The sequence below is a fragment of the Mus pahari genome, chromosome 14 (genome assembly GCF_900095145.1).
Source record: "Mus pahari chromosome 14, PAHARI_EIJ_v1.1, whole genome shotgun sequence".
Classification (NCBI taxonomy): Eukaryota; Metazoa; Chordata; class Mammalia; order Rodentia; family Muridae; genus Mus; species Mus pahari.
Window position 1 is genome coordinate 69,700,397 of NC_034603.1, and position 13,112 is coordinate 69,713,508.

Consider the following 13,112-nt stretch of genomic DNA (forward strand, 5'->3'; position numbering starts at 1 on the left):
GCCTGCCTCTGCCTCCCGAGTGCTGGGATTAAAGGTGTGCGCCACTACGCCCGGCGTTAGGAAAATATTTTTTAAGTCTTTAGCTAAATCGAATTTCTTCTCTTTTCCCTCTTCCAGTACTAGCCAAACACAAACCAGAAACCCAATATACTTGAGATGGTCTCATTAGAGCTGGGGAAAAGGCTGTAGTGAATACAGAATGCTGCTGCGGGCGGTGGTTCCCCTCCGGTCTCAAGTACGTTGTTTTCTTTTTCAGACGTGTGGTTTTCAGAAGTTGTTTTCTGTGGAAGAGGACTTTGAAGATGAGGTAGGAAACTGTTGGTGACCTGGAGTGGCAAAAGCTGCCCTGAGATGGAGACCCAGCCAAGTTCAGGGCCTTTGGAGCAGTCCCAGCAGGCAGCTTTCCAATGGACATATCTTTTATCTTTTTTCTTTTTTTAAATCTATCTCAGGCTGAAAGCGTAAATAATTGTAAGCAACGGCCAACTTGGTGCTACTGGCTTGTATTGTAGTTTCAGTATGGAAGAGGCTGAAGCAGGAAAGGTAGGAACCCAAGGTTGGCATGGGGCTCCATAGAGAGACTCTGTCCAAACAGCAACAGTATATTCACCTGTCTTTGTTTGTTGTAGGTTTACAGCACAGGGTTTCTCTGTGTAGCCCTTGCTGTTCTGGAACTCGCTCTGTAGACTTGACTAGCCTGGAGCTCACAGATGTTTACCCGTCTCTGCCTCCCAGAGTCCTGGGGTTGAAGGCACGCATTGCTGCCACTGGCTGTATGTAACTGTCATAAAAATAAAACAAGCCAGGTGTGGTGGTACACGCCTTTAATGTAGGCAGCACTCACTCGGGAGCTAGAGGCAGGCAAATCTTTTGAGTTCTGGGACAGCCGGGGCTGTGTAGAAAGACCATGTCTCAAAAGAAAGGAGAAGAAAAGTCAAATCGAGTCTGGAGTGTGGGTTAGTGGGTCCAGGTCCCTGCTTATCTTAGAGCCCTGACCTAAATGCTCAAGCTCTCAACAAAACCAGGTACCTGAGGTCACCTGTGATTTCATCATTTGCTAGATGGAGGCAGAAACATCCTAAGTTCAAGGTCCTCCTCAGCCGCATAGAGATGTCAAAGCTGTTCTGGGCATCATGAGATCCTGTCTCAAAAAACAAAAAGACAAAGAAAGAAAACAAACAAAAACCAAATTAGCTCCCTAATTCTAACTTTATGTCTTTGATTATAAAGGTCTTCCTGGAGTTGTCTGGGGGGTGATTTCATTCACTTTTATAATAGCATGCCCGAAGGGGGAAGGGCGTTTATAGAGAGCCTCCTCAGGGAGGAGGCCCAGCAGTTAGCAGGTTGGCATGAGACCCGAGGCCACCAATTGGCCTGTGACCCGGGCAGACAGATCACTTCATACTCCGGCCTCCCACTTTGTCTTCTCTAGAATGAAGGACATTGTGTTCCTCTCTTCCTCCTCAGAAGATAAGAAATTAAATGAGACACAAAGTCAACATTTTGGAATCACCCTCATATAAGGCCTACCCCATGCCACTTACGTGAGAATTTCTGGCACAGAAACTTCTTCAATAAATCACTTAACGGCCAAGGGAACCAGGGCCAATCCTGTATTCTGTGGCCTTCGTGGGCGAGTTCCAGCGGGAGTCTAGTTATCAAACCACTGAGCCACATCCCGAGCTCCTCCCAAAGAGGAGTTACTGGGTGTGCTGTGCTGCTGGTTCTTTCTAGACAGGTTCTCTCTGGGGAGTAAAGGTGCCCCTTGAGTTGGAAACCATCCTGCCTCAGCCTCCAGAGTCCTGGGATTGCAGACCTGTAACACTAAGCCTGCCTACAGAGGGGTTCAAGTGCAGTCAGAGACTACCAAACCGGTGTCTACAGTGATCTTCGTGTCCAGATCCAATGGGTGTAGTTTCATCTAGGACACTGGACATCTCCACCTTGATTTGCCAGCCTCTGCTTCCTGAGTGCTGCATGCTGGGATTAAAAGCTCACACTTCACATGCAGCAGAAGCCACTTTTTGCTTCTGTCTGTCTGTCTGTCTGTCTCTCTCTCTCTCTCTGTCTCTCGCTCTCTCTCTGTCTCTCTGTGTCTCTTCTGTCTCTTTTTTTTTTGTAATTTGATTTATGTGATATTCTTTTTTATTTTTTAGAAGTATTTATTTTATATATATGAGCACACAGTAACAATCATTAGAAACACTATTATAGATGGCTGTGAGCCACCATGTGGGTGCTGGGAATTGAACTCAGATCCTCTGGAAGAGCAGTCAGTGCTTTTAACTGTTGAGCCATCTCTCCAGCCTCCTCAGTTCCTCTCTTAAGCAAATGATGTAGGGATGGGGGCTCAAGTGGGGTCTAACCTTTTTTTTTTTTTTTTTTTTTGGTTTTTCGAGACAGGGTTTCTCTGTATAGCCCTGGCTGTCCTGGAACTCACTCTGTAGACCACGTTGGCCTCGAACTCAGAAATCCGCCTGCCTCTGCCTCCCGAGTGCTGGGATTAAAGGCGTGCACCACCACTGCCTGGCTGGTTCTTTCCTTTTTAAATTTTTATTTTATGTCTATATTATTTGTGTATTTGAGTGTGTGTTCATGTTCATGTGGAAATCTCTAGACGCCAGAGGAGGGCATCAGATCCTCTGGCGCTGGAGTAACAGACAGTTGTGGGTCACTGCACATGAGTACTGGGATCTGAACTCGGGTCCTCTGGAAGAGTAGTAAGTGCTCTTCACCACTGAGGCATCTCTCCAGCCTCAGCAGGTCTCAGATTCTGCATCCATTCTGTACCTATACATAGAGCCATTGTAAGAATTCTCTGAGGGTTCTAGTAAAATACCTGAGTGCACCTGACACCCAGTGAAGTTACAGGTGTCTTTGTCATATAGCAACTTGATCTTTGTGGTCACAGACTATTCAGTTACCAACTTTTTCTGCCTGTTATTGTTGTTGTTTGTTTGTTTTTGTGGTTTAGGGTTTTTTTGTTGTTGTAGTGGTAGTGGTTCTGCTTGTTTTTTTTTTCTGTTTCTTCGAGACAGGGTTTCTCTGTGCAGCCCTCGCTGTCCTGGAGCTGCTTTGTAGACTGGACTGGCCTCAGACTCTTAGAGATTCTGTTTTGTTTTTAACGAGACAGGGTCTCCCAGTGAGCTTGGGCTGACCCCAAAATGGCTGTGTGGCGGAGGACACTAACTCCGGGTCCTCCTGCCTCCACAGTTCACTGCAGGGTTGACGGGTGTGCCACCACCTGGTCTTCACTGGATGTTTGCACTGCCAGCTTTGTCAAGACTTGTCCCTGCCTTTAACTTTCAGTTTGGGAGATGTGTCATTAGAAGCTGAGAAGGAACTAGGAAAGTGGCCCTATTGGGTCCTAGCAGGTGACAGAAGACCGCCAGGGTAACAATGGAATCCTACTGAGTGATTCTGACTCTTCCGTACTTTTGTTCCTTAAAAATGGCAGACCAGTCTCTTTCTTGCTACCCAAGGCAAATGATGTTATGGCTAAGTGTCAGCTCTCTGGAGGGAAGGGGACCATCAGGGAAATGAGGAACTTGCCCTTCTGATCACTGTTGTTGTAGTAGCCCTGGAGGGTTGCTGGAATGTGGGATTCTTGATAAAGCAGGAAAACCCTTTCTCTGGCCTGACAATGGGGAGCAGCTGTTGGGGTGGGGTGGGGTGGGTGGGGGTGGGGTGGGGTGGGTGGGGGTGGGGTGGATAGTGCCTTCTTGTCACTTAATCAGCAGTTCTGACTCAAAATACGCTCAGAACAGGTCTTCTGCACTTGAAGGTGTCAGTCTCACCTTGCTCCCCAAATGCACTCACTCCGTACTTAATTTAACTTGCCTGAGAAGCTATATTTAACTTGTGTCTGTTTGACTGGATCCAGGGGCTCTCTGTCTTCCTGAAGACTGTGGGTGTGCGTGTGCATGGCTAGAGGGAGGGCCTGTACCAAGGGTGTGTGGCCGACAGAGTAGCTGCCACGGTCCTGGGTCCTGACTGAACCTAGCCTTCAGAGAGGTGTGCGACCTTTGGGGTGCCTTTGGCTTCTCGGTGCCCTGGATGCTTTTCCCTTGCCTCCCCAGTAAGCCTCCTCCTGGAGACCGAAGGCCCAGTGACTGCCTGAAAACGTAGCTTAGAATGCTCCTGACCAAGCCTGGTGGCCCACTGGCTTACAGGAGTAGTAAGTGATGAGAGATGTCATTGTTGCCTTTCATGCCATGGTTTCTTACATGTGTATCTGTATGCAGACATACTACATGCTTAAACAGGGAAGGTAGAAAGTTTTGTTTTTATTTCTTGGAAGCAGTTTTAAATTCTCAGATGCAGAGACCCTGCCAAACCCGATGGTGACAGTCCTGGCCTGTAACCCCAGCACTTGGGAGGCAGAGGGCTCAGGAGTTGAAGGTCATTCTCAGCCTCAGAGCGACTTGAGCATGGCCAGTCTGAGCTGGGTGAGATGCTGTCCCAAGAGCCCTGATGCAGAGGGTCCACTTTCTGTCTCTTTGTAGGATTTCTTATCTGCTTTGGAGAACGCAGAGAACCACGTTGTTACTGCGCTTCCCAGGGATGCCGGGAGCCTGAGACCTGTCTCCTCCAGACCACAGGAGACTCCGCAGACACAATCCTCAAGACCGATGCCATCGGACCCCACCTCCAACCAGTCAGTCCCAAGACTGTGTCTCCCTACCTCCAGCATGCCGGAGAATGCCAAGGCTCCACTCAGCACAGGAGCAATGTCCCTGAGACCTGCCTCCATTTCTAGCAGCAGCTTGGGTAGTCAGCAAAGAATGACAGGAGCAGAGGTGTTCCAGGAGTCGTCAGGACCCCAGTCCTCAGCCGCACACCCTGGATATATCTTTGAGAGCCATCAACAGGGCATTGGTGACTTTGAAGCACCTGATGAAGATGAGTTTGACAAGGCCCTGGCAAGCATGGAGCTTGAGAGAGCTGGCTTGGAGCTAGAAGCTGACAGTGGAGCCACCCAGACCCTGCCTGCCAAGCACCGTGAGGATCCTGTGTTGGCAAAAAAGGCCCGAGTAGCTGATCTGAGCGGATCGTTCCAGAAGGGGCCCATGGTCCACTGTAGAAACCCATGGCCTGCCTTGAGACCTACAACGGCCACAGGCAGCCTTCCTGGCCCAGCTACATCATGCGTTTCCACTTCCCATCAAAGGGGCTCCCCTGTTCCTGCACCTCAGTATCTGCCAGTGGCTGGGAGGACCATCCGAAACAGCCCACAGAATTATGTGCTGGGCCAGCCACTTCAGTCTCCCAGAGCGTGGTCAAGTGGCAAACCCCGTTTTTCTGGACCTCAACGTCCCCACAGCAGCTCTGCAGCATTTTGTCAGGGGCCCTTGTCATCCCGAGCCCCAGTGTCTTCTGTTGAATCTCCTGTCAGCACCCCCAGAAATACTTCCACCCCAGTAACTCAGCCAGCTCTTCAGACACCTGTAGTCACCAACCACTTGGTACAGCTTGTCACTGCTACCAACCGGACACCCCAGCAGCCCTCCCGCCCCTCCATTAGAGCTAAAACCCGCCGCTTTCCTGGCCCAGCAGGACTTCTGCCTCACCAAGTGAGTGACTGGTTTTCCTGGGCTCTAGGATGGGGGAAAGAAGTAGTGGTCTAGTCTTAGAATATCTTCACTGTCAGGAGACAGGCAAGAAGAGTGGAGAGAAAGGACTACAAGGCCAGGAAAGATGGCTCAGGGATGGTGACACATGCTTTAATCCAAACTCTGGTGAGGGAATGAAAGATTCCTGGGACTTGGCGACTAACCAGCCTAGCTTACGGGGGTCAGCTCCAAGACAGAGAGACCCTGTCTCACAAAACAAAGAGGAGCTGGAGAGATGGCTCAGCAGTTAAGAGCACTTACAGAGCTCTTTCAGAGGAACTGGGTTCAGTTCCCAGCCCCCACGTGATGGTTCACAACCATCTCTAACTCCAGTCCCAGGGGAGCAGACAGCCTGTTCTGACCTCTATGAGCACAGGCATATACATACATGCAGGCAAAACAGCTACACAATAAAATCATACGTAATTCCAACAAGTTAAAAAACAAGGTGCCTCAGGCCTCCATAGGAGTACTGCGTCTAAGACTATCCTCTGGCCTCCCCATGTGCACATACATGCCCATTTACATGCACACATGTATGTACTACAAAAAATAAGGCTTGCAACACTATGGAAGTCAGAAGTCAGAAGGGAAGAAGGGGTGGCTCAGAGGTAGAGCACTTAGCTAGCAGATGCCAGGCTCTGAGACCCCGTCCCAGCACGGATTGGGTGGAGAGGGGCATGCCCACAGGGGTTTCCTGTAGTGGATTAATCGCCGCCGTATCGCCGTGGGAAGGCCCTGGTTAGTTGTGGGAGGCAGCTTTCCCTGGGCCGGGCCCTGGACTGAATGGAGAAGGGTAAAGTAGCTGAGCTGTTAGCTAGCCCTCAGTCTCTGCTTCCCGCCGTCCATACCACGGGGCTGGCTGCCTCAGACTGTTGCCACTGCCCCCCCTCCCCCCGCCAGGATCAAGCATACCCTGTTAGCCAAAGTAGACCTTTAAAAAAAAAACGTAAAAAGCGGGCAGGAAGAGCACTTGACAATCCTCTTGTGGGATCATGCTTGAGAAACAGTCTCCTACTTTTATGTGTTTGCTGTGTCTGTTGTTTGCTAGCCCTAGACAGGAGTATTTTCTTACTCGTATTAGCCAGAGGTAGATACTGGGCAATTTGTTTGGAAGGAGAGCAACCTTGAAGTGCAGTGGAAGAAGCAGGGGAGAAGTTATGCAATGCGGGGAGGGGTCTTTACCCAGCTCCTGGAGACACACAGCTCTGCCTGGCCCTTGCTCCTGGCTTTGGGTAGATGACCAGGAGAATAAAGAGGTATATGGAGGCTCTGCTTAGGGGTTGGTCCAGCAGTGGGAAGAACAGGAGCTCTTAGAGATCCCAGAACACTTCAGTGTGGCTGGTAGTTGGGGGACATGAGGAAGCCAGGGTTGGACGTGAGACAGCCCTGAAGCATTTCCATGTAGGCAGTGGGGAGGCAGGGGAATGAGGTCCCTCAGACCAGTTTTGGTCTGGCTGTGGCAGGAATCTTCCTTTCTGGTGAGGGGATTGACGACCCCTGCTGTTGCATGCTCTTTCCTGGCCCTTCAAGAGAAACCCAAAGGGTGGTCTGCTCTTTGCTGAGAGGGGCCTCTGGGAAAGTGCTCAGTAACCGATCACAGATGGCTCTATTCAGGTCGCCGCCCCCTTCAGGTAGCACTGGGTCTTGCTCCTGGGGCAGCTCCAGTTTCCTTACATTCTCAAACTGATCCCCAAAGTGTCTTTTTAAAGCTACCAATGAGGCTCTTGAGACTGCGTTAGAGGCAGTGTAAGATGTGCTAATTGTCCCTGATAGTTTCCTGAACTCATTATGTAACCCAGACAAGATGCCGCACTTGTAAATCCCAGCTGCTGAGCTTGCTCTCGCCTTCTCTCCCCTCAGCACAGTGGGGAGAATCTGGAGGAGATCATGGTTTCCACACCCCAGACTCCGACTCACGGGGCCCTGGCTAAATTCCAGACTGAGGTAACTTCTATGTAACTCTTCAGCTCCTGGGCAGCATTTGAAATCAGGGTGTCCTGGTGCTGGCATGCCTTAGTTGATGCTACTAGACCTGTACCAAGGGGCAGGTGGAGAAGGCCTTTGGGGGAGGCAGCAGTTTATAGACGGAGAATGAGGCATGTCCTGCCGTCATGCCTCGGCCTTCTCTTGCATCTGAGAACTCTGGGCCCAGCTGCATCTTTCCTTAGGAAAGAAGGAGTAATAAGTCTTGTGGGGTTTTTTGTTTGTTTGTTTTCTGAGACAGTGTTTCTCTGTGTAGCCCTGGCTGTCCTGGAGTTCACTTTGTAGACCAGGCTGGCCTCGAACTCAGAAATCCGCCTGCCTCTGCCTCCCGAGTGCTGGGATTAAAGGCGTGGGCCACCACACCCGATAAGATATCTTGAGGACCCTCTCAAGTCTCTGGGAACCCAGCTGGGAAGGCTCTGCCCTCACCGTGTCTCTGGGAGGTTCCCTCTCAGTGGGCGGGGCCAGCTTCCCTCTCCTTCCTGGTGCTCTGACTTACTCTAGCTTTAGAGCCACCATTGCTTTTGGTTTTCACCTTATTTTTGCTGCAGCTCCCCAGGGCTGCCCATGCACTGCAGGTCCAAACCTGGCAGTAATCATCTGGATTCAAAGTCGTTGTTGCTATAAGGCAGCTACTGGTTAAAACCAGGGGCATCAAATAAAACATCACTGTGTTCAAAACGGCTAGGGTGCTCTGTGAGCCTATAAACACAAATATAAATATAAATATGTACCGGGAGCCCTTACCTCTAAGATTTCTAGACGATCAGATGCATAGATTACAAGCCCTTGGTGCTTTTGCAGTGAACCCTTTGTTGGGTTCCCAGCATCTGCACTGGGTGGCTCGCATCTGCCTGTCACTGTAGCCCTCTTCTGGCCCCTGAGAGCACCCTTGTGTGGCCTCATACACAAGAGGATGGATAGTTTTTGCTTCATTGTAAGTAAAGTCAGGACCTGATTAGAAAAAGGAGGGGCTGGAAAGATGACTCTGTGGTTGCCAGGCGTGGTGGCGCACACCTTTAATCCCAGCACTTGGGAGGCAGAGACAGGCAGATTTCTGAGTTCGAAGCCAGCCTGGTCTACAGAGTGAGTTCCAGGACAGCTACACAGAGAAACCCTGTCTTGAAAAAAACAAAACAAAAACAAAAACAAACAAACAAAAAAGATGACTCTGTGGTTAAGAGCATCAGCTGCCCTTCCAGAGGCCTGGAGTTCAATTCCCAGCAATCATGTGGTGGCTCACAGCCGTCTGTAACGGAATCTCACGCCCTCTTCTGGTGTGTCTGAAGATGGCTACAGTGTACTCATGTAAAATAAATAAATAAACCTTTAAAGAAAAGAAAAAGAAAGGAGACCCTTTATTCTGGCTGCTTGGTGAAAAATGCAGAATGTAGCCAGGTTTCCAATGCCACTTTCTGTTCATAACAGTAATTGAGAGGCATCCATGCCCCGCCCCAGGGAATCCACTGTCTCTCTCCCACCTGTCTGTCTTGCCTCAGTTATGGATCTTTCCCCAAGTAGATCCACTAACGCAGCCTTCCTTCTGCTCTGTGGTACCAGATGGTTACCAGTTCCCAGGGATCTGTGGAAGAAGATTTTGGACGGGGGCCCTGGCTCACCATGAAATCTGCTCTGGGCCTGGATGAAGGAGACCCCACCTGCTTTCTCTATACCTACAGTATTGTCATGGTGCTGCGCAAGGTAAGGGTCCTGAGAAGGGAGACTCTACTGCCTGGTCCACCGCTGGAAGAGACTATCTGCCACCTCCTACCCCAGCCCTGTCCCTGGAGGGCAGCCTGAAGTCCCCTGGGTCGGATGTTTTCACTGCTCACCCGTAGTTTTGGGCACAGTATTGGGCATGCCTCTGCACTTGCAGGTTCCAGACTGAGAGGCACGCAGGCTGCCACCCTGAGCCTCCCTGGTGTCTCGCCTGTAGAGATACGTACTGGTACTGTTGGCGGTGTATCGGGAGCTCCTGGCCACAGCAGATACAAAAGGAAAGAAACCTAAGAGAGAAAAAAGGACCTTCTAGCTTTGGCCTCAACAGGGTGCAGAGTGCCCCTCCAGCTGCCTTTCTCTGCTAAAAGGGAGACTGTTAGCACCCCTGGTTGCCACGGGGAGTAGTTACGCTGAGGCACGCCTAGCTCAGTGAGTGCCTCTCCTTGTAAGCAGGCAGCCCTCAAGCAGCTCCCCAGGAACAAGGTCCCCACCATGGCGGTGATGATCAAGTCCCTGACTCGGAGCACAATGGACGCCAGTGTGGTGTTTAAGGACCCCACGGGTAAGGAGCGGGACCTGGGTGTTTCTTTGGAGTGACCTCCATGGAGGTCTAGAGATGAGCAGCCCACTTCCCAGCCAGGGGCTCAGACCCTTGCAGTGCCCTCGACCCTGAGCCGGAGACCTTGCGGCTTTTCCAGGAGAGATGCTTGGAACGGTGCACAGAGTGCTTCTAGAGACACACCAGAGAGAGCTGAAGCCTGGCTCGGTGCTGCTGCTGAAGCAGGTAGGGAAGGCCCCTCCACCCCGGTTAGCCTTGCTTGGCAGGCTGCCCGCCCTCCATCGCCAACCAAAGAGAGAAGCTAGGGTCTAGGTTGCTGGAGCTGAGAGGGGTCCTCTGGTCAGTGAACCATTCTACTCTTGATGGGTAAATGGGAATGGAGAGTTGTATTTGGGGTGGTAAGTGGTTCTGTTGTGGCAGCAAGGCTAAGGCAGGAGTGACTGGTGAGCTTGATGCTGAGGTTACCAAGTGAAAGGAAAGTTGGTACCCGAAGGTCCAACCATACCTCGTTCCCTCCGGACACTGACTCCCCTTCCTAACTCCAGATTGGAGTGTTTTCTCCTTCCCTCAGAAACCACTACCTGAATGTGACACCCAACAACCTGGTCCACATTTACAGTCTAGATTCTGGGGATGGGGACTTCCTCGAGCCACCTCAGTCCTTGCCCAAGGTAAGTGGGGCAGGAGAGATGGTGACAGGCAGAGCTCCCCTGCCTGGTTTCTCTCAGTTCATCCTTTCCTTGTCCCTGGGGGCAAAGGTGTGAAGGGGACATAAAGAGGTGCCTTTGAGAACAGGAGTCTCTCTGCTGCCCCTGCTCCAGCCACTTGCCAGACGGCTGAGTAACAGGACCTAGGAGAGCAGCTGGTTTCCTGGTGATCCCCAAATGTCTGATCATAGGCTTGATCATCTGAGAAGTTAGGAGTCATTTGAGAACCAGGGCGAGGGCTCCCTGGGGGTGGTGACAGAAAATGATAGAGGGTCACATCTGCGCCAGGTGGCAATGCAGAGAACAGGGAATACAAATGGCCTGGCCTATCTGGCGAGCTGGCCCTTGCTCTAAGACTCTGCCTCTACTAGCAATGCCCTGGAGCGTACCCCTTTAAAAAACCAAGACAAGCATTAGTGTCTGTTTGAGCTGAAGATCACTCTAGGTGATCCATAGGGGCAAGTGCAGAGGCCAGGCCTGATCCTGCTCACTCCATCCTTAGGAGCCTGGCCTACAGGAAGACAGGAGACCTGGGTCTTGTCCAAGCTCTTAATAAATGTTTACTATGACCTTGAGCAAGCCCTGTCCCTTCCCCTGTTGTTTGTTTTTTTTTGGGGGGGGGGGTGTTGTTTTGTTTTGGTGTGGTTTTTTGGTTTTTCAGAGACAGGGTTTCTCTGCGTAACCCTGGCTGTCCTGGTAACTCTGTAGACCAGGCTAGCCTCAAACTCAGAAATCCGCCTGCCTCTGCCTCCCAAGTGCTGGGATTAAAGGTGTGTGCTGCCACACCCTTCCCCTGTTCTTCTGTAGAACAAGTGTTTGACTTGATGACCTCCAGGCCCTGTAGAGCTTTGCCTCTGATTACCTACTATACTTTCTTCTCTTCCGTGGATGCTGTGGATCCTCACAGTCACCCACCTCTGTAACCTTTATTTTTCTTTACATTTTTTTCTTCCGTTTTTTGAAATGAAAGGTTTTGTTGGCTTCTTTGTTTAAAGGTTTATTAATTTTCTTTTCTGTGTGACTGTTGCAAGTATTTTGCCTACATATATTCACATGCCCCATGTGTGTGCTTGGTGCCCATGAAAGGCAAGAAAATGGCATCAGATCTGGACCTGGGGTTATAGATGGTTCTGTAGCACCATGTGGGTGCTAGGAATGGACCCTACATCCTCAGAAAGAACACGTGCTCTTAACTGCTGAGTCCCCTCTCCAGCCATCACATCATAGCAGCTAACTTTAACCCCAGGCCAGCTCCTCAACACACTGGCGGATGGCCTCTTAACCTTGTACAGTCGTTACAGAATCCCTAAAACATTAGACACTGATAGAATTTGGAAAGATCAGCCTAGGGGTCTAGTCTAGTTTAGTTGTTTGCTGTTTTGGGTATTTGATGTTTCATCTCTCTCTGTTGGCTTGAGTCTGGGTGACCCTTGACCCTGCCCTATTTATTCCCTTTGTCTTTGTCCTGAGAATCCCTACCGTTGAGGTCATCTTGGTAGAGGAACCCCCACCCCAGGGATTTCAGGAGTGTTAATCACTGGTAACCAGATCCACTGTCCTCAGGATCTGGGAAACTCCCATGGAAGCCTCCAGCCTGATGTGGCTGCAGAGCCCACACGGGGCCTCAGAATAGCACAGAACCCAGCGGTGGCCTCTCCAGAAGAAGAGCTCTCAGAGGCAGGTAAGGCTCATCCCCTCCCTCAGCATCCTCTGGCCTCACCCAGCAAGGCTGCTTCCACTCAGCTCTGCCTCCTGCCTCCTGCTGTACCTGTATAGACTGGCACAGCATGTTTCCTAAACCAGAGGCAGGCTCCTTCAGCAAGACTGCAGACCTAGTTGAGAGCCATTCCACTGATCACAGTGTGGTCTGTAGCTCCCCCATTTGCTGACGGTACCTTCAGCTACTGGAGGGAGCATCACCAACCCCTAGGTACTTGGCACAGTCTCTTTCCCATTTCAAGTCCACCCTGCCTGTCCTCAGAGGCTCCCCAAGGAGCCACATATCCATGTGGCCAGGGAGACTGGGACACAAACCTGGGAGGCCCAAGAGCCAGTCTCAGGTGGAGCCTCCATAGTCCCAAACTACTTTCTTAGCTTTGGACTTGAGAGATTCAATCTGCCTGGCCTGGAGGCAGAAAGACTGTGGGCAGGGACCTCACACCGAGCACATTCACAGTACACCAAGGTGTAAACCGCAAAGCTGATTTGTTAGATAGGACCCCTGTGCTGGTGTCTTCTGTTGTCTGGAATCCACACTCTCCGTACAACTGAGCCTGCTGTGCTGACCCCATAGCTGTCAGAAGTTGCTGGTGGTCACACAGCGAGTGTGGAGAGTCGGCTGTTCACTCACACTGCCGCTCTACAGGGCGGAAGACAAATACAATTCCTGCTGTCTCCTGAGGGGCTAGCCTTCACCTGTTCCTCCTCTTCATCTCAAATGGCTTTCTCCAGCTGCCTCGTATAGCCCAGCTCCCACAAGGCAACGTCTGGTTTTTTGAGGTAGAGTCTTCCTTTTTTTTTTTTTTTTTT

The 13,112-nt window shown here is 50.9% G+C and overlaps 1 protein-coding gene across 1 annotated transcript in view; it reads left to right on the forward strand.

The window, feature by feature from the left end:
• The window catches only part of C14H17orf53 (chromosome 14 C17orf53 homolog), a 16,721-nt gene that overhangs the window by 1,494 nt on the left and 2,115 nt on the right, over positions 1–13,112 (forward strand). The window contains exons 2-9 of the mRNA XM_021213354.2: positions 257–307; positions 4,506–5,573; positions 7,476–7,559; positions 9,159–9,299; positions 9,771–9,879; positions 10,016–10,101; positions 10,422–10,547; positions 12,147–12,264. Coding sequence (XP_021069013.1) covers positions 257–307; positions 4,506–5,573; positions 7,476–7,559; positions 9,159–9,299; positions 9,771–9,879; positions 10,016–10,101; positions 10,422–10,547; positions 12,147–12,264 — 1,783 coding nt within the window. The remainder of the gene's footprint in view (positions 1–256; positions 308–4,505; positions 5,574–7,475; positions 7,560–9,158; positions 9,300–9,770; positions 9,880–10,015; positions 10,102–10,421; positions 10,548–12,146; positions 12,265–13,112) is intronic.